This window comes from Microtus oregoni, unplaced genomic scaffold (genome assembly GCF_018167655.1).
Source record: "Microtus oregoni isolate MIOR12 unplaced genomic scaffold, Mior012 000001F_ref0000356, whole genome shotgun sequence".
In the NCBI taxonomy this organism is placed as follows: domain Eukaryota; kingdom Metazoa; phylum Chordata; class Mammalia; order Rodentia; family Cricetidae; genus Microtus; species Microtus oregoni.
Genome location: NW_024543060.1, coordinates 282,799 through 307,038, shown reverse-complemented (window position 1 = coordinate 307,038; position 24,240 = coordinate 282,799). Strand labels below are relative to the sequence as shown.

At 42.4% G+C, this 24,240-nt stretch overlaps 2 protein-coding genes across 2 annotated transcripts; both read left to right on the top strand.

Moving 5' to 3' along the window:
• Nucleotides 1–9,622: 9,622 nt before the first annotated feature.
• On the top strand, nucleotides 9,623–20,250 carry LOC121458099 (ankyrin repeat domain-containing protein 7-like). The gene is made up of 6 exons (XM_041667227.1): nucleotides 9,623–9,876; nucleotides 14,093–14,210; nucleotides 14,925–15,098; nucleotides 15,928–16,034; nucleotides 19,222–19,283; nucleotides 20,084–20,250. The coding sequence occupies exons 1-6, from the start codon at nucleotides 9,623–9,625 to the stop codon at nucleotides 20,248–20,250; spliced, it is 882 nt and encodes a 293-aa protein (XP_041523161.1).
• On the top strand, nucleotides 11,189–12,275 carry LOC121456135 (metastasis-associated protein MTA3-like). The gene is made up of 2 exons (XM_041663990.1): nucleotides 11,189–11,242; nucleotides 11,349–12,275. The coding sequence occupies exons 1-2, from the start codon at nucleotides 11,189–11,191 to the stop codon at nucleotides 12,273–12,275; spliced, it is 981 nt and encodes a 326-aa protein (XP_041519924.1).
• Nucleotides 20,251–24,240: the final 3,990 nt, after the last annotated feature.

Below are 24,240 nucleotides of genomic sequence, written 5' to 3'. Positions count from 1 at the left end.
TTCTGAGTTTCCCCCTCAGAGGGAGACAGTTATGATGGAGTTCAGGGCCTATTCTGTAGGCTGAGTGAAGGCCAAATGACCGCATGAGCTGCAATGGGAAAGACCAGCGCAGTGAGGGGTTTGCTGTGCCCATCCTCCCAGGAGCACATGCCAAGCACTGAACCAACCATTCTGGAGAAGGCTTAGAACCAGTGAACCAGGCCTCTTGCAGGGTCTCACTGGCAGACAGTTCCAAACTGGTCCCACTGAGCACTCAGCCAGGCCCTAGCCCTGTGGCTGTGGTGCCTCAGATCGACCTCCCACACCCATGTCATCAGTCAGGCCTCTCAGCTTTCATTTTCTCGTTCTTTGATAGCTAGAATAAGATCGTCGTTCTTGGGGTTCATGGGATTACTGAGGTGAGGGCTGGGCAGTACCGTGAACAGAAGCTCTGAAGAGGAACAGGTCGGTCTTTCTTTGGGTGCCTGCCAGGTTGGCATCCCAAAGCCGCCACTTTCCCTCCCCCATTTACTAACTGCCTAAGACATGGAAACGGCCAATGACTGGATGAGCGTGTGGCTTTCACAGTGGACAACCTGTACCCAGAACCCAAGAGCCTGTGAGGTGCTGGGGAAAGGCCCAGTCTCTGGAGATTTTTGAACTCAGGTCTTGGAGGAACCAGTGTCCTTGGATCTCACTGCCCTTCTACCCTCACCCTGGCCTTTCCCTAAAGACTCCAAAGGCTAAAAATACCCTGCCACCTGCTGCCCAGGGAGACAGTCAATCACCCGCCTTCTAACCCCAGAATCCCAGCCAGATCAGGCTCACAGTGGCCTAGGGCACAACCCCCGGGGGGGGGGGGTGTCAAATTCACTTCTTCCCACCAGGTTTTCCCTACTGCCTAGGAAGAGGCTAGGGGCGGGAGGGCAATGCCCACAGCCAGCAGGACCAGCTTGAACTTTCTGGAGCCCAGGTGCCAGCTGGGTGTGGGGCAATCTGGGAGAGGACCACTGGGGAAGAAGGCTCCAAAGAAAGTAGTGGATGAGGCCACAAGAGGCAACTGTTGTACTGTATTAGAATAAAGTCAGCACAACCACAAGTTACCACCGTACTGTCTTGTTAACCTGCGGCCAGCAGATGTCACTATTAACAAGGAACACAAGGATCTGTGGTGAGATCCCTGGGCAGGAAGTGGATTAATGGAGACAGCTCTGGCTTGCCCTGGGCACTCAGGGGCACATGGGAGAAAACTGCTAAGTGCTTCCAGTTCTAATGAAATTCCACTCAACAAAAACACAACCAAGAGATGTCAAAGGTCAATTCACTTGCAGTCTTAACACAGGGCCACAGACAAGAAATGAGGAGCAAAGGAAGAAATTTTTTTTTCTTTTTTTTTTATTGAGAAAAAGAAGAAAAAAAAAAACAAGTTTCCACCTCCTCCCAGCCTCCCATTTCCCTCCCCCTCCTCCCACCCTTCTCCCCCTCCTCCTATCCTTCTCCCCCTCCTCCCACTCCTCTCCCCCTCCCTCTCCAGTCTAAAGAGCAGTCAGGGTTCCCTGCCCTGTGGTAAGTCCTAGGTCCTCCCCCCTCTGTCCATATCTAGGAAGGTGAACATCCAAACTGGCTAGGCTCCCACAAAGCCAGCACATTGCGTAGGATCAAAACCCCGTGCCATCGTCCTTGGCTTCTCATCAGCCCTCATTGTTCGCCATGTTCAGAGAGTCCAGTTTTAACCCATGCTTTTTCAGTCACAGTCCAGCTGGCCTTGGTGAGCTCCCAGTAGATCAGCTCCACTAAGTAAGAAGTTGAACCAAAGGAAAAACATATAGTTATCCTCTTGGCTATGGGAAGTAGACAAAATTGCCGGGGAGAAAATTGGGATCTTGGGGGTGGGGTGGGATGGGGGTAAGGGGAGATGGGGAAAGAAAAGGGAGAAGGGGAGGATGGGGGGAACTTGGGGAAAAAGGAAGATTGGGAAAAAGGAAGGTAGGATAGGGGAGCACGGAAGGAAGAAATTTTAATGGACTTCTCAGCAAAAGGCTTCATCAACAAAGACACTTGTGGGGGCTTGACACAGAATGTGCAGATTATATTTGAAAATGTGAGGATCCCTGAGAATGTTCTAGAAAAGCAAAATATTATAACTAACTGCTGTCAGGCCAGCTGTTATGGCGCTCGCCTTTGATCCCAGCACACCAGAAGCAGAGACAACCAGATCCCTTAGTTTGAGTATAGCCTGGTCTACAGATAGAGTTACAGGACAATAAGTACACAGAGAAACCCTTGTCTCAAACAACAACAAAAGTACAAGGAACTGCTGTCACTCAACTGCATGGTCCAATCAGTAAAATATTAAAGACAGAACAGTATATAAGCAACAAGCCAAGAGATAAAATTAAAGGCTATTCATGTATAATGAGAGGACCCACGTGGTCAGAAATTACTCAGAGTGGTGGTTTGAAGGAGAATGGCCCGCTGGGCTTGCAAATTTGAATGCCTGGTCCCCGATGCTAGAACTGTTTGGGAAGAACTAGGAGGTATGACCTTGTTGGAGATGTGTCACTGGGAGCTGGCTTTAAGGTTTCAGAAGTCAAGGCCATTCCCAAAGTGTTGTCTTCTCTCTGTCTTGTGTTGATGTGGGAGTGTCATATATCAATCTGTTGATTTCATTGGTTAAGCAATAAAGAAACTGATTAGCCCTCATAGGTTAAAACATAGGTGGGAGGAGAAAACAGAACAGAATGCTGGAAGGAAGAGGAAGTGAGCTCAGACTCAACAGCTCTGCTTTCTGGAACAGAGATGCCATGCTCCCCTCTCCTGGGAGGACGCGGGGATAGCTCTGCTCTCTGAGGCACATGTGATGAAGCTCCGACCCAGGATGGATGTAGGCTAGTATCCCCCTTGTAAGCCACCTCGTGGGCTACACAGATAATTAGAAATGGGCTAGTCCAGGTGTGAGAATTAGCCTAGAAGAGGCTAGATAGAAATGGGCCAAGCAGTGTTTAAAAGAATACAGTGTCCATGTAATTATTTCGGGGCATAAGCTAGCCAGCCAGCCGGGGTGCTGGGGACGCAGTCCCGCCACCCATATTACTGCATTGTGTGGATTATACAAGCTCTTAGCTACTGCTCCAGCACCTATCAGAATAGCTAAAATAAAAAACACCAATGATAGCCTTTGCTGGAGAGGTTGTGGAGAAAGGGGTACACTCATCCATTGCTGGTGGGAATGCAAACTTGTGCAACCACTTTGGAAAGCAGTGTGGCGGTTTCTCAGGAAATTCGGTATCAACCTACCCCTGGACACAGCAATACCACTCTTGGGAGTATACCCAAGAGAGGCTCTATCATACAACAAAAGTATATGCTCAACTATGTTCATAGCAGCATTGTTTGTAATAGCCAGAACCTGGAAACAACCTCGATGCCCTTCAATGGAAGAATGGATGAAGAAAGTGTGGAATATATACATATTAGAGTATTACTCAGCAGTAAAAAACAAGGACTTCTTGAATTTTGCATACAAATGGATGGAAATAGAAAACACTATCCTGAGTGAGGTAAGCCAGACCCAAAAAGAGGAACATGGGATGTACTCACTTATATTTGGTTTCTAGCCATAAATAAAGGACATTGAGCTTATAATTCACATTCCTAGAGAAGCTAAATAAGAAGGTGAATCCAAAGACAAACATACAGGCATCCTCCAGAATATTAACCTTCATCAGGTGATGAAAGGAGACAGAGACAGAGACCCACATTGGAGCACCGGACAGAAATCTCAAGGTCCAAATCAGGAGCAGAAGGAGAGGGAGCACGAGCAAGAAACTCAGGACCATGAGGGGTGCACCCACACACTGAGACAATGGGGATGTTCTATCGGGAACTCACCAAGGCCAGCTGGCCTTGGTCTGAAAAAGCATGGGATAAAACCGGACTAGCTGAACATAGTGGACAATGAGGACTACTGAGAACTCAAGAACAACGGCAATGGGTTTTTGATCCTACTGCACGTACTGGCTTTGGGGGAGCCTAGGCAGTTTGGATGCTCACCTTACTAGACCTGGATAGAGGTGGGCAGCCCTTGGGCTTCCCTCAGGTCAGGGAACCCTGATTGCTCTTCGAGCTGATGAGGGAGGGGGACTTGATCAGGGGAGGAGGAGGGAAATGGGAGGCGGTGGCTGGGAGGAGGCAGAAATCCTTAATAAATAAATAAATTAAAAAAAAAGAATACAGTTTCCATGTAATTATTTCGGGGCATATGCTAGCCATGCGGGTGCCGATGTGGCTGGGCGCCGGGCAGAACGCAGCCCCCCGCAGCTCCTTACTACATACTATGTCTCCAACTGGTCTCAGCTTGGCTCAAAAGATCTTTCTGCCCCAGCCTCTCGAATAGCTGAACCCACAGATTCACATTTCCAATACCCAGACTGTTTTGCTTACTTTTTGTTTCTTTTTACTCTTCCAATTTTCCATTCTCAGCATTGCACATCTATCAGTTTTAGTTCTGGGGTTTTTTATTGTACAACTGGAACTCAGGGTGTCGGCCCTCTGCCACCACAGCCAAGCCCTTGTAATAAAACAAGTCTTAAAGGAAGTTCATCCAGGAAGCATAATATACTGGGTTGCCTCGTCTATTAACTTCTTAGGTTTAACTAATGGGTGTGATTGCTTCCTGTAGTGAAGCAAAGGTGAGAAATGAATTACATATGCCATCTGAGGGATGTCTAGATGTGCTTCATGAAGAAGATGCAGTCTCCAATTAAAGAGTGAGTGGAGGAGGGTGGTGCCCTTGTCCACCTATGCCGGACATGCACTGCCTCGTACTTTAGGGCATGGGAAGTCAGGGAAGTATAGCAGCTAAGCTGCTTATCTGAGACTTTGCACAATTAATATCTTTATAGATGATTTTATGTTAACATAATTTCTTTATTGATTCTTTGGGAATTTCATGCACCATAATCCCACTCACCTTCCAGTTCCCCTGTTGCCCTCCCCTTACTCCTGCAGTACCCGCAAAAGAAAAAATTTAAAAAAATAAAATAAAATAAACAAAAAAATAGGCACAAAAAATCCCAAGAAATTAAAACAAAACAACAGAAAAAAAAAACTCTTGGCTTCTCTTCCTTCCCCTTCTCTCCAATACCTCCTCATTTGTCCTGGTGGCATCGTATGCCACATGCTACACCTTTTGTCCAATCAGCTTTAGAAGCAAATGTTCATAGCAACGAGTGGTTGGTCTGGATCAAGGGCTCTGGTTTCTGGTACACCGTCTTCACTGGATCCTCACCAGAACTCCTCTGGGCTACCCAAGGACTGCCCAATCATGCAGAGACATTGAGTTTTGTTTACACCTACACATCATAGTCCATTACTGAAGGAAGTCAGGGCAGGAGCTCAAACAAGGCAGGAGCCTGGAGGCAGGCGCTGAAGCAGAGGCCATGGAGGAGTGCTGCTTCCTGGCTTGCTCATCATGGCTTGCTCAGCCTGCTTTCTTACAGAACCCAGAACCACCAGCCCAGGGGTGGCACCACACAGAGTGGGCTGGGCTCTTCCACATGAATCACTAATTAAGAAAACGCCCTACAGGCCTGCCTATTGCCCCATCTTATTTTCTCAATTGGGGTTCTCCCTTCTCAGATAGCTTTAGCTTGTGCCAAGTTAGCATAAAGTTAGGCAGCATGCTAAGCAAGCCCTTACCAACTGAGCTACATCTCCAGCCCAGGATTTATGTTTTAATAAAAAAAAAAACAAGCAATGGGTTTTATTTTGACATCTTGAAACATACTTTGCCCTTATTTGTCTTCTTCCCCACGGTTCCTCTTTTCTCCTTCAGCCTTCATGTCCCACGTGTTCTAATTACCCCCTCCCTTTCCCACAACCGCAAAACTGCTTCTTCCACTCCCATGGTTCCTAGGTTCTTTATCCTCCACACAACAGATATGATGAGAAGTCAAGCACAGGGCAATTGATTCCTAAGCAAAACATAAAATGTCCATGTTTTATTTATTCATTGTATGTGTCTGGATGATTAAAGCATGCATGCATGTCTATGCAACTTGTGTGCCCGGCATCTGAAGAAGGCACTGGGCATTCCTGGGAATGGAGTTACAGACAGTTGTGAGACAGTGTGTGGATGCTGGAAATCAAACTCAAATTTATAGGTAAACATTAGCCCGAGGCGAGCACACCCCCTAAGGGGCGGGACTTATCCCTACATCTCCCCTTTTTGTCTAAATAAGACAGAACTAAACCAAATACAACTATATACAATAATAACAAATAATAAATATAACAAACAATATTGAGAACAAAAGTTTTGCTAAACATTCTACCTCAAGGAGTCTAAATATGTAGAGAGTAACTACAATTATATAATCTTCAACTCCGTCAAAGATCTGAGAAGGGAATAAATATTACTTAACAAATGAGATATATCCAAAATGTGCAACAATTGACAGAGACAACTGACTACCTGGGCAATCACCCAAAGTTTCGTTTGCAATGTTGAGTCAACCAACTTTGGCAGCAATCTGTACAGATGGTCCTCATTCCCATAAGAAAACAGGCTGAGAAAGCCATAGGGAACAGGCCAATAAGAAGTAATGCTCCTTGGCCTCTCTCTCTCTCTCTCTCTCTCTCTCTCTCTCTCTCTCTCTCTGTGTGTGTGTGTGTGTGTGTGTGTGTGTGTGTATGTGTATTTGTGAAAGACAAGAAAGATATGTACAGGTCAGAGACACCATCTGGGAGTTGGTTTAAATCTCCTATCATGGATTCCAGAAATGGAATTCAGGTTATCAGACTTGTATGGAATATGGTCCTAGGTGCAGAGCCATTTCAATGGCCCTTTCCCCATGTTTTCTTTCCATTAAAAAATAAAAACAGAAGTGTTTTTTTTATATTTCTCTCCCTCCCTAAATAAGCAAATGCTTGTAAAATGCTAGCTAGTAAGGAAAACGTAGGGCTGTACATGAGCTTGGGGGTAGTGTGAGCTTGCCTCATACATGGGTCCAGAAGAAATCATTATATATTCCCTGTTCTTTGATTTATTCTCATGTGTTGTATATAACCATATATAGGCCTATAGGGAATTTTCTTCAGAATTTAAGATTTCTTATAACTTAACACTAGAATGACAGCCCAGTGAAACAGAGGGCAATAAATGGATCTGAAGAGAAATTTTGTTAGTATTCAGGCACACCCTCACACAGCACCTCACACCATCTGCCTGGCTGTATAGCAAATGGTATCCTGTCCCTTTAAGAGACCCTCCGTTCACTCTCAGTCTCTCTAGTGCTCTCCCTCGCTTCCTCCCTCCCTCCCTTCCCTCTCTCTCTTCTTCTCTTTTTCCCCCACTGAGGAAAGCAGGTCTCAGCCTCTTTTCCGTCTCCCTCCTCCCTCTCTCTCGGTTTCTCTTTCTCTCTGTCTTTTCCTCCCATCCCTTCCACACCACTACACCGCCCCTTTTAATAAAACTTTGCACCCATTCTTCATCTACATGGCATATTTGTCTGTCCCTTACCAGCCGTGGGTTGAACCTCACCCACATGCCATGGGACCTGGAAAGATTTCCAAATGTCCCACTGGCACACTGGAAGATGTTCAACACCATCAGCCGTCAAGTGTTGCAAATCAAATTTCAATGAGATGATACTTGATATCATTAAAATGGTGAAAATACAAAATATAAGTCAGTCCTGGTTTCACAGCTCTGCAATCCCAGCACTTGGTAGAGGAGTGTGTGTGTGTGTGTGTGTGTGTGTGTGTGTGTGGTGTCTATCATATATGAGTTTGAAGCTGGACAGCAAAATATGGTCTAAGAATTGAAAAGTATATGTTGCATGCTGAGGATATAAGTCACAGGGAAGGCACTTGTCTAGCATGCACAGGTGCTGGGACATATGTGAGAGTGTAAACATACCAGAGAACAGGAAGCTGCTACATTACTGCTGGTGCAACTACTAGCAACTGAGCGTTTATATATAGAAAAAAAGGAGATACCCCAATTACCTACTGCTTGATGAGTAGGTAAACAAAGGGTGGTGTGTTAATACAGTGGTCTAGTTTCTAGTCATGGAAAGGGGTAGAGAAAGGATACATCCTATAACATGAATAAATATCACAAATATTAAGTTCATTTGAAAGTAGCCAAAGGACTGAAGAATGGGACACTTCTTTATTAGATGATTTGATTTCTCTTTAATACCCAGAATGAGACACTTGAAACAGAAAGTTAGATTGGTAACTAATAGGTGGTGGGGGTCTGGAGAAATGAAGAGTAACTGCTAATGAATAAAGTGATTTTTCCCAAATGACAAATTATTTTAAAAGTAAATAGAATAATGGTTGCGTTATTGTAAGAACATAGTAAAAAAATACCTACTGGGTTATATACTTTAAAAGAGTAAACTTACTACATAAATGTATTACTTCTCAATATCTACAGATCACATTTCATGTCTATGTTTTGTCTGCATATATGTATGTTCACTGTGTGCATGTCTGGTGCCTGCAAAGAGACAAGAGGGTGTTGGATCCCCTAGATATAAATATCTGTGAGCTTCCTTCCATTTGGGTGTGGTTGTAGGTTGAAGGGTTTGTGCTGAGAGGTAATGAGGACTACTTTTCTCCTCCAGGGGCATGTAGAGTACCTTCCAGTACAGTGAACTGTGGTTAGTAGGTGAATAATGTAGTTAGACACCAGCTCAACGTCTCCATATTCAGTGATAGAAGTGTTCCCTCCAGAAACAAGACCTTAACATCAGCTTGTGTGAGCAACCAAGAGCCTTGGCAATAGCCTGTGCTATTTGGTGGTTTCCATGGGTCCCTTTGGTGAATGACTCAACAGGCTGTAACCTGTTCCTGGCACTGGAGGTTTAATTTGGTGGCACAAGATATCTAGTTGAAGTCTTCTCTCCCCTGTTGTTTTTTTGTCTCCCTGTGGGTTCCTTTCACATATGTAAAGGAAGATTCTAGGATAGTCAGTGTCCATATAGTTTTTCAAAGGACCTTTAGTATTGGTTGTCCCTCTCCATTTTCCTTTCTTTACCTTTCTGCCCCATCCCCCTTTCATTAAACCATCCAATTCTAGTTTTCCTTAATAGCTAAATAACACTATAGACTTTTTTCTTTCCTTTCCTCTCCTTCCTCCTGGTCCCTTACTAGGTTCCATACCTCTGTGGGTATTCAGATTGAAGTTCCCATATCAGAATCATAAAATCCTTAAAAGAGAAAACATACAATATTTGTCTACATGTACTGAGCACTGTATGCTTTTGACGCTGAAGTCTGACATGGGCACACACAGAACACAACCTCGGTGCACAGCTGCTGAGTACCATTGTGAGCTCATAGCGCATCACTATGCCCCTAGAACTGTGTTGCTAAGGGTGAATCAGAATTCAGCTCACACTGAACTAAGGATCTGCCCAAGCAGGACGCTTATTTGGTTCAGTGGGGAATTTTAACCAGATTTTGAACGTTTACTACTGGGTTTGGGAGGGTGGGGGTGGTTAAAGGGGAAGGAAGGGAGGGGCAGTAGGCCCTGGAGGGCCAGGAGGGCCAGGAGGGCCGGGAGGGCAAGGAGGGCTGGGAGGGGGGGCAGGGTTGTCGGGAGGGCCAGGAGGGCCTGTAGAGCCTTAACATGCAGGAAGATATGGAGTATGATGCCCTAACCATTCGGGCCCCTCAGCGGTCTCCCTGGTATACCCACCTGTGGCCCGCATGCCTGGGTCGTGGGTGCTTGGGTAGAAGACAGCAGCGATTTCCTTTGTACCTAATTGGGTACGATCCCGTGGGCCGATTACAAAGGGCGGCCAGTGTGGGTGATGTCAAATTAGTCGAGAGATTGATCAATGCCAGGGAACACCGTGTTAACGAGTGCGACAGAAGGAGCAGGTAATGGGGCCTGAGGAGGGGCGAGGGGCAGGAGGGGCAGAAACTGTTGGGGACAGTCAGGGTCTACTAGGGAGAAACATATCTTCCAGATCTGCAGCCTGTGGGAGGGCAGATGTCATGCTTAAGGCTCTTCTTTCATGGAGACCTCTGGGTTTGTACCTGCTTTAAGCTCCTAGGCACCTGAAACCTGCACACCTTGGAAGGGCAGCTCCGAGGCTTTCTTTAAGAGAAGCAAAACAAAGAACTTCAGTTAGTTTACAAATCCCTTTACATTGTCTCTTTTAGAGCACTTTACTGAGGGCTTTAAAGGAATTTAGCTAAGGAAACCACATACATCTTTTTATGTGTACACTTATAATGTTTTAGGTTTGAGTGTTTTGGCTGCATGTATTTTCAGTGTACCACACAAGCATAGGAAGAGGGTGTTGGATCTCCTGGAACTGGGGTCATGGACAGTTGTGATCTGCTGTGTGGGTACTAGGAATCAAACCCAGGTCCTCTGCAGGAAAAACTAGAGCTTGTAAATGCCAAGCCATCTCTCCAGCCCTTTAATGTATATGTTTTAATGCTATGTTATATGCAACACAGAAAATTGTATCATAAGATAAATTTTCACATAAAAAGCCAACTCAAAGCCAAAAAAACCCAAAGAATTAACAAGAAATCTTATGTCTGTTTTATGCTTGCTGAGGGATTTCATAAGGAAATTTTCAACTTGAACTATAACTCTGTCCCCCGGCCCCTTATATACATGTTGTGTGTGTTTTGGTAAATACTAGAAGGCTAACGGTTGACATTCTCTTTGAAAATTTCTTTTCATCTCATTAAAAAAAATCATATGTGTGTATGCACCTGTGCCTCACACATGCCAAGCAAGTGTCTGAAGGTCAGAAGAGAACTATCGACAGCTGTGTTCTGCCACGTTGTGGATTCTGGGGATTGAACATAGGCCACTGGCTCTGCCAGTAGGAGCCCTCACCTAATGAACCACCCTGTGGTTTCTCCACCTCAGCTTTTTTTTTTTTTTACACAAGAACTTATGTTTATTGCAAACAAACAAACAAAAAGAGAGCGAGGGAGAGAGAGGATGGTGAGAGGAGCGGAACGGTAAGGCTAAGAATTGAAAAGCGTCTTACATTCTGCCCTAATGGCAGCATAATTAATAGCAACAAACGGCCGTCTCGCTGCCTGCCACAGCCGCAGGGTGTTTTTGCAGACCTGACGAGTAATTTTTGTGAAATATGTAGTATGAAGGAAGAAAGCTTGGCGGGTCTTCACTGCAGACTTGGGGCTCCCAGTGTTCCGGACCGGCATGCCCTGCATGGCCTGCCGGGACAGGTGGCTTCTCACACGTGGGTCCTCTGCAGTAGGGCTGGGAGACTTCTGTTCTTCTGACTGGGTGGGCATTTTCAGACCTCCATACTTTTTCCAGTACAGCCAACAGGTCGCACACAGTCTACACTGCATATTAGGCGGGCCCCAGGAGTATCACTGGTGAGACTGTGTGGCAAAGCAGCTCTCACAGGCTCGCCCGAGGAGGGTGTTCTGGGGCTGGATGCAGTGTTGCCCTGCTGAATGAGACAGAGTCGGTGTTGTCGTACCTTGATAAAGAGGATACCTTCTTTTACTCCTTGGTGTATGACCCTTCAGTGAAAACATTATTAGCTGACAAAGGGGAAATCAGAGTGGGACCAAAGTACCAGGCCGACATTCCAGACATGCTACCAGAAGGAGACTCAGATGAGAGGGAACAATCAAAATTGGAAGTTAAAGTTTGGGATCCCAATAGTCCACTTACGGATCGACAGATTGACCAGTTTTTAGTTGTAGCCCGTGCTGTTGGGACGTTTGCCCGCGCCCTGGATTGCAGCAGCTCCGTGAGGCAGCCCAGCTTGCATATGAGTGCGGCTGCAGCGTCCCGAGACATCACCTTGTTCTATGCCATGGATACACTGTACAGGCACAGCTATGACCTGAGCAGTGCCATCAGTGTCCTTGTGCCACTTGGAGGACCAGTCCTGTGCAGAGGTGAGATGGAGGAGTGGTCGGCCTCCGAAGCCAGCTTGTTCGAAGAGGCTCTGGAGAAGTATGGCAAAGACTTCAATGACATCCGTCAGGACTTTCTCCCGTGGAAGTCCTTGACGAGCATCATTGAATATTACTACATGTGGAAAACTACTGACAGATACGTGCAGCAGAAACGCCTAAAAGCAGCCGAAGCCGAGAGCAAACTGAAACAAGTATATATCCCAACTTACAAACCAAATCCCAACCAGATATCCACCAGCAATGGCAAGGCTGGCACTGTGAACGGAGCTGTGGGGGCCGCGTTCCAGCCCCAGAACATCCACCTCAGCTTTTTAGACAGATTCTCTCACCCAAATCCCTGCTGTGTTTGACTGATGGTCTTGGAGTATACTGATTGACCTAGACTTGCTGGCAAAATAGATTTGGGGATCCTCCTGTATCCACATCTCCAGCACCAGTTTCTCAAGGTGCTGGGGATTCTGAAGTTGGGGTCTCAGGCTTGCAGGGTGAGTGATTTTCCAACTGAGTTGTAACAATCACTGCAGCCCTCTTTCCTAGTCCTTGTTTCCTGTTTCTCACTAGATTATAGGCAGGAAACAATGACCCTCAACAGTAGATTCTCCATAGCTCACATGCTTCTTGATCATGTCTGTAGTTGTGAGGTTATTTAGTCTATAGTTATTCAGTCTTCCAAATTAGAGCTTCATACAAATAATAGAACAGTAAATTATTGTTTCAAAGTATTTTTGCTTAATATGTGTATTCTTTAGAAACACTGAATTTTCCAGCTGTATTTATCCATTCTGCCAATCCACTTATTCCCTGCACATAACTTAGATATCTACTGTACAGCATACAAATCTACTAGCTCTCAAGACCCTCTCATTCATAAGATATTACATTTCTCTGTTCAGTCAGCTTTCCTGACATTCTATAAATTTAAATATTGAAAACAATGAATGATGCTCAATTGAATCCCTAGTAATTTTTGTCTTTAAACTTTTTGAAAATCAAAGCAAGGGAGCTATGATACCATGGGTTATCTCCTTCTGGATAGATTTGCTCAGTTTTGGTGCTAATTCATGGAGGTATAAGGCAAAGCCATTTGCTACCACCTGGTGTCTATATTAACATGGACATTTTGTCTATTGACTGAGGACTATGCTGTGTCCCTGTTGGCAGCAAATATAGAAACATTAATTCTGGGCAAAGAGAAATGAAAAAAAAGTTTAAGTATTGATGACTGAAATTTTAGATTTTTGTTTGTTGTTATTGCTATTCTAAATAGTTTACATTTCATAGTCTTAAGAGCAGAAATTTACATAGATACATGTGACCTTTAGAAGTGTCATGGGCCTGTGGATTGTGTCATATTTCATTGGATGTCAGGCACAATGGACTGCATGGTGACCTTTTATTTTGTATGGTAGCAAAGTAAAAAACATTGCCAATTATAGTCATAAAATATCATGAATTATAAGTGGCAGACATCAGCGATTCTAAAGTGTGAAATAAAGAGTAAGGTGGGTGCAGTGGAACTGCCTGCATTCCTACCTACTGGGAGGATTACCAAATCAAGGCCAGCTTAGGGAATATAGTTTTAAAATATTGTAAAGATACTTGAGTAAAATCTTTCACATCTGCAGTAGGTATAATTCTGCTATTTCTCTTCATTGAAATATTGTGTTTGTTACCATTAGGAACAAATTGTAATTGTATCCAGCAACACTGAGCTGTCAGGTGCTGGAAGCATTTGTACGTGCTCTTGAAGATGTGAGTTGAAGCCTCACAGCAGCACTGTGTAAGAGAGCTGCAGTGTTGAATCCCCATTCTACAGATGGAGAGATTGATTTGTGGAGCTCATAGGAGGTCTATGTTCTAACTAGTAACACTCAGTGATTAGAGTAGGATTCAAATCCAATCTGAGTTCAATCTACTGGGCATTCTCCTGTTATCCAGAGAGGCTGCTCTGAGGAAGGGTGAAGCTTGTGATAGAGCACTCGCCTTGAATGGGACAGCCATGCGCTATATGCCTAGCACAGAAAATGAACACCTGAGTAGAGAAATAAGTAAATAAGAAAATTTTAGTTTCTTCTTTTACATCAGAAGGAAATGCACATTGGTGTCTACTTGAGTGTGCCTTTACATAATAATCTGTAATTTCCTAAAATGTCCTCTCAATTTGTAGGAGTTCACTGCACTACGCCTCTGCCCATAATCATCCTAATGTAGTAACATTGCTATTATCCAACGACTGTACCGATATTAATATGAAGGATGATGAAGGCTGCACTCCCCTAATAAAGGTAACTATCGCGAAACACTTTTGGTACAAAATGGATTAGAAATTATCCTTGTTTGGTTTTTGTTGCTGTGATGAAACACTGGCCAAAACCATCTCAGGAAAGGAAAGGTTTATTGGCTTACAGTTCCACATCACAGTCAGTCATGAAGGGAAACCAGGTCAGGAGTTCAATCAGGACCTGAGGCAGGAAATGAAGCAGAGGTCATGGGGGAATGATGCTTTCCCGTGGCTTTTTCCAAGGCTTGCTCAGATATCTTATACTACTCAGAATAACCTTCCCAGTCATGCCACCACCCCTAGGAAGCTGTGCCCTCCCAGATCAACCTCAATCAAGAAAATGCTATACATGCTTCTCAGAGTCCAGTCTGGTGGAGCCAGTTCTTCAAGTGAGATTCTTTTTTTCCAGGTGTCTTCAACCTGTGTCAAGTTATCAAAACAAGCAAATGAACAAGCAACCTCCCCCACTACAAAAATAGCTAAACGGTGCTAGTGAAATGCTTTAATATCTAGGTGTGGTGGCACACCTCTGAAACTCTACCACTTGGAAAACTTTGGTGGGGAGGTTATGAATTTAGGAAAGTCTGGTTACTTGAGAGGGATAATATGCATGACCTAAACAATTGGTCTGATCCAAGGGTAACTAGTCAATGGAATTGTTGGAATGCTTATTAAAGTTCTTGATTTCAGTGTCTCTTTCTTTATCCAATACTCACAGGCCGCCCAGCGGGACAATGTAGAATGCATCTCTATTCTCCTCATGCACGGGGCTGATCCCCACATTGTAGATGCCAATGGCGATGCTGCCCTCCACCACGCCATTTGCAGAGGGAACATACCAGTTGTCAGCAAACTGCTGGAGTATAATGTAGATATTAAAGCCAAAACAGAGGTAAGAATCATTCAACTTCATTCACAATGTACTTCTAGCAATGACACTCAGATCTCTTTCCATATTCTGAAGCTCAAGCAGTCTCACTGAATCTGTTCAGAGTAAAGCATTTTTTCCAAATCTGTTTTTCATAGTTTTGTAGGTAACTTAAAGGAACTCAGCACAGCACATTTTGTTTCAGATTTGGGCTTTCCTTTAAAATTCAACAAGTAAAGGACTTGGGCCCACACATACTTCACATACACACAAACAATAGAAAAAAATAATTTTAAGATAAATGTCTGTAGAAAAAAACAGAAATCTGTTGCAATTAAGAAGTTACTGATGTGACTTGTCCCTCAGAGATGAGGCTAGAGTGGGAAGGTCACAGGCACACAGGTAAATGTGGAAATTTGATCATTGAAGAAAACATGCTGAGAAGACATTTTCACTTAACGTTTTCAGATGTTACATGTAAATAACAAAGGGGCCAAAATGGGACTCTATCTTAGACAAGGAGCAACTCCATTGTAATTAATGACCTAAGCCTGAATCCAGGACGTTCCCCAGTCAAGTTTAGCCAATTGGCTAAACAGTTCCAAACCTGTCCTTATAAGGCTGGAAGACCAGAGTTGCAGGGTCTGGCTGCTACTGACTATATGTGGTGTTCACGGGCATTGTTGGACAGGGAAAGATGTTTCATAGGAAAGGGAAGCCCTGTGTGTGTGAATCTGCAGCAAGGGCTGAAGGAAAATCTATCCTTTTGTGACTCATTTTGTTTTCAAAATCTGTGATACATTTTTCATTTGAAAAGCATGTCAATTTATAAAATGAAATTTTTCCTTTACAGTATGGTTTGACACCCTATAAACTCGCTTTGTTTGAAAATCAACTTAAAATGGCAGAGTTTTTAATTGAAAACGGTGCAGATGCACCTTCGGAGCTTACACCAAATAGGTACCATTTCTTTTTTACAATCTTAGTGCTGTTCTTGAGGGTCTCATTGCTTAAGTAATGAACACTAAAATGGTAGAGGGAAGATGGCTTCAACTCATAAGCATATATTGAGAAAGACTAGCTCACAGGGAGTGTGAGCTGGAAAAGAGACTGTTCCAACATAAAAAAAAAGGAACAGTGTGTACCAGGGCTCAGCTTCCCATTCAAAAACACGTGATCATTTCTAATCTGATTTGATTGGCAATTTTCTACTTGTTAAGGCAATTTCACATTAATGTTGTTTACTTTGAAAAGTGTCAAGTTTATTATCAACACTGAAATGTATAATTTTATTATTTTTAGCCTGTTCCTTATATATTTGCTTCTTATATATGTTCAATTTAAATATTTTTTTTCAAATCATGTTGTCTCTTTGATCACTCACTTTGCTTTAAGTGAATTTGAGTAAGCAAATAGTTTAGGGTATCCATCAATTAGATGATATTACCAGATGCTACTATTTTCCCCTGTCCTGTCTGAACTATCTTGACACTGTGTTAGTCAGATGTGAATCTGTACACCCAAACTCCTGAAACAGCTAATCTGGATAGGGACACTTGTCCAAAATGAGTACAAAGAACTAAGACTCCATTGAGAAAATGCCTCCATAGATCTGGTTGTAAGGCATTTTCTTAATTAGTGATTGATGGATAAGGGCCCAACACATCATGGGAGGTGCTGTTCCAGGGCTCATGGCCCTGAGTTCTATAAGAAAGCAGAATGAGCAAGCCAGTAAGCAGCTCTCTTCCATGGCCTCTGTAAGCTCCTGCCTCCAGCTTCCTTCCCTGTTTGAGTTCCTGCCCTATCTTCCTTTAATGATGGACTATGGTGCAGACATATAAGCCAAATGAATCCTTTGGTCCCCAAGTTCATATTGGTCATGGTGTTTTATCACAGAAATAGCAGCTCTAAAATGGAACTTGGTATTTAAGATGATTTCAGCATTAAAAATTAAATGATTACCTTTTTTGTTCATACATGCAAGTTTAAAGTCAGATGAATTAAAAAGTAAAGCCTGTGTGTTGTGTATGTTTTTATTGAAAATACACTTTGGACATACCATATATTCTAAACATGGTTTAGCATCCCTCATCTTCATGTACTTGTTTTTGTGTCAGAGGACATGCATGCACTGATATTCCCAACCAAGACACAGTACAACACTGTGTGATGGCTATGTCTTCCATCTTATTTGAGGCATTTTTTTTTCTATTTTTATTTGGCACTTGGCCACTTACTCCAGGTAAGCAGGTTGGGAAGCCTCTTTGGTATCTTACTACCTCCACTTCCTTTGTACTATAAAAGTGCTGGGATTATAGATATATTACACAGTGTCTGACTTTTTGTTGAATTCTTGGCTACTGTGACAATATGTATACCCACTGAGCCATCTATCTGGCTCTAAAACACTCAATTTTTAAAAGAAGACTTTGTGTCTAAATTAAAGAGGTGGCTATAAGTGTATTGTTATTAATTATGGAACTAAGGCTTCTGAGTGCAGAGCACTTTCAATTAAACCTCTAATCCAGTTAGAGGGTCTGTGTTTCCCTCTAAGAAGAACCATTTGAGGTCATTTATTCTTCCTTCAATACAAGATAGACAGAAATTTGTAAAGCTGGTACTTTTGAAGCAAATAAAGTATGCTTGTTACTTTGACATGGAATAGCACAGTTTTAGGAATTCACGACTAGGATCATGTCTCAGGAATAAAGTACTTATCACACAAACCCAAGATTTCAGAGTTCAGCTCCTCAGAACACAGAAAGGGCCTCATGTGCTGTGTGCATCTTAATCTCAGGGAACCTTGAGGGACATGGGAGATGGAGAGAGGAGACTGTCTGGAAAGTTATACTTTAGATAGTCTTGCTTTGTACAGCTGTTAACAACAAGAAACTCTGCCTCAAAACTAAGTTAGGAGGCAAGGACTGCCAGTCAAGGATGTCCTCTGACCTAAAAAACATGCACTAGGATCAACAGACACAAATGCATACACAGATGTGAACAGGAATGCATATCAAATATGAAGATGAAAAAGTAAGTTTAGGTTGTTGATCTAGTAAGACTGGGGATCATTATCTGCTAAAAAGACATTGGAAATAGTGGTCAAGGTTGAAGGTTTTCTTAGTTTTCTGCAGATCACTTCAGCAGCGGTGCTATTTTGGACTAGCTTCACACCACAGGTGAAAAGTCCCCATGACAAGTTCCAAGACTGTGATGACAGCCAAAGCAGAAACTAGGAAAATAAAGCTGCTGGTCCAGAATATCCTGGAAATAGGCCCTGAAGTACAGCAGTCTTAGCTGTGACCTGGGAAGAATATAGCTGACAAAAGAGTGTTGCTTTTCTTGAGTTTGGAAGCTGGTCGTGAGTTACAAAGACTCAGGATTACACAAAAAGGCTTATGAACAAAGAAACAGCCAGGCGGTGGTTTCAGCATTCACACATGAAAGAACTGTTAAAACAATTTGAAGGCTTAGGCTCAATGTCATGGCTTCTAAGAATGCAGGCAGAAGGATGCTTAGAAGCAAAAAAAAAAAAATACTTTTTCATATACTGACCATTGAGAGCATAGTACTCAACAAAATACCTCCAAAGAGTTCTGACAGATAGGACTGTGGGGCCTTAGGGACAAGCAGGCAGATGAGTGGAACAGGAACACTGACACCACGAGCATATAAATACAAGGTTACTGGAGCATTCAAGCAAATCTATGGAAAAAGCACTGCTATCATTCGTGTGTGTGTGCAAGAGAGAGAGAGAGAGAGAGAAGAGAGTGTGTGTTTTTATCAAGAGCTAAATTTCCTCTGTTTCTTCTCTATGAGGGAAGGTGGGAAGGACAGCAGTCATTAATCATCACCAACTGTTGAAGAATTAGTTTAGAGTTATTAGGCTGGGCCTTGTTGCCCATGCCTTTAATCCCAGAACTTGGAAAACAGGAGGCACACAGATCGCTTTGATTTCAAGACCAACATGATGCATATAGTGGGTTTAAAGTAATCTGGACTGCATAATGAGACCTGTTTCAAAAAATTATTTGTAAATATCTAATGAGAGATATATTAGGAACTCAAAAATAAAGAATTTAGAAAACATGCTAAGTATTTTTATATGACTAGTTAAATGCTGATCACTTTTAAACATATGTCACAGTGGAGGAGCAGCTGCAGTAGAATCAGAACAATCAATGAAAACCTGTGCCAACTCCAACGAAGGTAAGAATGACTCCAACTGCTCCTACCTTCCCTAAAGAAAATAAGGAAGAGTAAAGATTTTAGATCCCCAAAAAGGAGTTAAGGAAATCCAGTATAAATGCAGTTCTGTGGTTTTCAAATATTCTGAAAAGTCAGAATTAAGAATTTATTTCAAAGAACTTTCAACTGTAAAAATATATTGTCAAAACATTGTTTATTTTATATTAATGCTGATATCTGTACTGCCTTTGAATAAAGGAGAAATCAACTTTACACACGTGTCCTCCATAGTCACATTGCAGCAAATAGGATTATTAGAAATACATATTCTACTTGAGTTTTATGACAAAAGTCTTGTATTTTGTACTGCATAACAGTACACAGGTAGGTGTCACTAGAATGTAATTATGTCACAAACCAACCTCAGTAATCAATAACTTTCATTAAATAATTTCCTACCTTATGACATAATTAAAATCTTCTGACCTCTTTAATGTCTGTGCAATTTCTCAATTTGAACAGTTTTGTCCTACTGTATAATTGTTTTCTTTAGAAATCTCCCATTTAGGGGTGAAAGCTTCATTCTGTAATGAACGTATTGAGTTTATGAAGACTTATCAATCCTGACATGTTTTCCTTTTCTTTTTCTTTCTTCCTTCCTTTCTTCCTTCCTTCCTTTCTTCTCTTCTTTCCTTGTTTTTTGTTTTGATTTGGTTTTCTGAAGAGCTAGACATTGAGCACAAGGCTTTGGGAGCATTCTAGGCAAGCACCCTACCCATTATCCCTACCTTCAGTACTTTTCTCTTTAGTTTTTCTTATAGAACATGGTAAGGGTGAATATCATTTCCATGCTGCAAAGCATGATTCAGGAATAAATATTGGAAAAAAGCAGAGTGTAGAAAATGACATCATTCTGTATTTCAAAGAATTGTCTGTTACTCCATTGAGTCTGGAGAGACTTTGTGGCAGTGGCAGGAACACCACGTAGTATTTACTTTCAGTAACTGACATCACAGTGTCTTTTATACCTCAGTTGTCAGTGACAACCACACTAGGTAGTGAATCCAAAACCCTCTTCTCCCTTCATCTGGTGATGGATGGAGACAGAGACAGAGACCCACACTGGAGCACTGGACTGAGCTCCCAAGGTCCCAATGAGGAGCAGAAGGAGGGAGAAAATGAGCAAAGAAGTTGGGACCACGAGGGGTGCACCCACCCACTGAGACAGTGGAGCTGATCTATTGGGAGCTCACCAAGGCCAGCTGGACTGTGACTGAAAAAGCATGGGATAAAACTGGACTCTCTGAGCATGGCGAACAATGAGGGCTGATGAGAAGCCAAGGACAATGGCACGGGGTTTTGATCCTACGCAATGTGCTGGCTTTGTGGGAGCCTAGCCAGTTTGGATGTTCACCTTCCTAGAAATGGACGGAGGGGGAGGACCTAGGACTTACCACAGGGCAGGGAACCCTGACTGCTCTTTGGACTGGAGAGGGAGTTGGAGAGGAGTGGGGGGAGGGGGAGAAGGGTGGGATGAGGGGGAGAAGGGTGGGAGGATGGGGAGAGAAATGGGAGGCTAGGAGGAGGAGGAAACTTGTTTTTTTTTTCTCCTTTTCGCAATAAAAAAAAGGTTAAAAAAAACAAAACCCTCTTCTCTCAAGAGGTAAGATGAAGAGAGTCAATATTATTGTGATGGAGACAGCTTTGTGTCACTGTATTATGAAGTTTACTGTTCATGGCTTTTATGGTGGTGAGAACTGACTGAGGCCTCCTGCATAATAAGCATAGGCTTTCCTACTGAGCCGCAATCCCAGTCCACTAGTTGGTGGTTCAAATGACCTTCCTGAGTCATGAGGAATGCTATGAAAGCACATTAAGTTTCTCTGACTTTAATCAAGACAAAAAAATAAATCAAAGTTTCATTTCATTTTTGTTTTCTTATGTTTATTTTGGTTTTGTGAGACAGGGTTTTCCTGTGTGTTGACTTTGAGCCTAACCTGAAATTCATTCTGTAGACAAGGCTAAGCTTGAAATTACAGAGATCTGCATGTCTCTGGTACCAAGTGCTGGGATTAAAGGAGTGTACCATCACTGCCCAACTCAAATGTTTATTTCTAAAAGCAAGCTGCAAGTGTCTAGGGAAGGATTCAGTGAGTTTATTGTTTACATATGTAAGCATGTACAATGATCCTATGTCAGAAGGAAGCCCATGGAATTTGCTGCTCCAGTCTCACAGCTTCTTCTCTGCTGCTCTCTCACCTGAGGTAGAGCTCGGGGTCATTACTACCAAGGGAGGGATCTTTCCAATAATTCTTTTCAGGGGAGATGATACCTGCTTTCATGAGCATCCTTTAAGCTGCATATAAGGCTGGGAACACAGATAAAACTAAGGAACTTCTTCCCTCAACAGGGATGAGGAGAGGAATCCTGTTGCACTCCCTTGAGCTGTTAGGTAAAAGTTTTTGCCCCTCTTCTCTTTCTTTCTGTTAGGTTATACCCTGATACAAAAGACAAAAGCCATACATGTAGTCCCAGTGGTAGCAGTTTGTACCATAAAATGAACAATTTTAACTAAAAAGCTGAACAAGAGTCTTAGTTTCCCTGAAGAACAAAAATGTGTATAGGATCATGGATTTTTTTTTCCATTTTGAATCTGTTGTTTTGTTTGTGAGACACCATCTCATTGTTAGGTAGTTCTGGCTGTCTTGGGAATCACAGGGATCCACCTGCCTTTGCCACCCATGTGCTGGGATTAAAGTTGTGTGCCACCATCCAGACTCTAGAATTTTTCTCAAGTGTCATTATCCCAAAGTCAAACAAGAACCACAGAAGCTATTTTGTGACACAGTCAATTGATGCTTATACTGGTAAGGATGCTACTCTCCATCTGTCTGAGAGAGATCATTTAGGATCATCTCAATTGTTTATGGGTGGGTGTTTAACTTTAGGTATTATGCTTGTTAAATTTAAGTCTTCTTTTATTTGAAATATTAAGAAAATGAATGAATTCCCCATGAGGAAATTTCTTACAAAGGAGTATTTACTCTAGAATAATCTAGATTAATCTCAAAAAATTATACTATTTGTCTAATAATTTTATGTGTTATATTTCTCTAGCATTGTAATGAATTAATTTTGATTTTTTTAGAAGAAAATTTCAGCACTGACATAAAGCCTTCTTGCAGGTAAGGTCTAACAATATATAAAGACTAAGGAAATTCAAAGATAACAAGCTAATTATTGGTTGTATTCTCAGATAGATACTGATTTATACACTCAATTTTTGTGTTGTCTTACAACCCCACAGTTTTTCCAATGTATTTTTAGACTGAAAATTTATTGTTTTTAGATCGTGGACATGAGTTGTATACTCAACCATCATGTCCTGTAGTAATAGGGGGCGCGGCGGGGCTGCCTCCCCGGCACCCCGTCTGCCTGCTCGGCTAGCTTTACCCGAAATAATTACAAGGACACTGTATTTTTTTAAACACTGCTTGGCCCATTCTCTTCTAGGCTAATTCTCATATATTAATTTAGTCCATTTCTAATCATCTGTGTGTGGCACCCTAAGGTGCGCTTACCGGGAAGATTCTAGCCTATGTCCATCCTGGGTCGGAGCTTCATCCCGGGAGCAGGGCATGGCGTCTCTCTCAGGCATCTGCTCCAGAGCAGAGCTGTCGAGTCTGACCTCACTTCCTCTTCCTCCCAGCGTTCTGTTCTGTTTACTCCTCCCACCTATCCTCTAACCAATAAAATGGGCCAAGGCAGTTCCTTTATTAGCTAATGACCAATGACCTTCCTCCATCATTTCCCCTTTTTCGGTTTAAACAAAAAAAAAAAAAGGCTTTAACTTTAACATAGCAAAATTACATATAACAAAACAGTTATCAAGTAAAAGTTACAATAATCTTTATCATAACTAAGGAAAACTATAACTAACTATTCTTAACTCCATCAAAGACTCCAGAAAGATACAATACTATATAAGCAAACAAGAAAAAAGCAACTTTTAAAACTCTAGAAATGACAGAGACATCTTGCTGCCTGGACAATCACCCAAAGTTCCTCTGTACCGTTGGGGCATCCATCTTCAGCCTTCAGGCCCATGGTATCCAGCAGACATTTCCATAAAGCAGGAAAATTCAAAGTCAGTTCAGTCACTATCTGTTGTGTCCTGCAGAATGTCTCGCAGACTCTTTCATGAATCAGGAACCCCGAAAGATCATCTCGCCTTAGGCAAGTTCAGTAGTCCTCTCTCTGCGTGTTCTCTGTGTCCAGTTTATACAATACTCCAGGCAAGAGCAGTTTCTTGCCCAAATGGCTATCAAACTCCATAAGGTGCCTCTTTGATGCCCATCTTCCTCTTGAAGTAGATTGGTGCTGCCAGGAGCAGAGTGTCTCATTGTCATGAAAAGTCCTCAGTTATTAAAACATTAAATGTCCTATTCTATAATCTTTGAAAGACATGAAGAATGTCTATCTAAAATATATCTCTATATATCTAGAAAATCTAACTAACATGACTACAAGCTTTACTATTATCAATGATTATCCATTAACAACCTATATTTCTTAATTATACAGTACATATTTAAATGAACTACACAATCACAATACCTTAATCAAAATCAGAAACACTTATAGATATAACAAAATTGACCTTAAATCTCTATCAATAAAGCAAAATCTATACTAATGCAAATTATTCATATCTATATCATATCCCCCTTTAAATGTAAAAGGACGTTTATAAACCATATTTGGGAACATGGGCACAGTTTTTTCTCTCCAAACTGCTTCCTGCTGAATGGGGGCGTTGTTAATTAGGTCTTTCATGGTATAACCTGTGTGCTAGTTTCATCTCAGTTAGCAGTTGAGCGAAGCAATTTTTTGAAGGCGTGCACAGGAACCATTCAGGAGGACGTGGTCCATCATACCAAATCGGAATAGAAGAAATGAACAGCGTCTCATCCTCTGT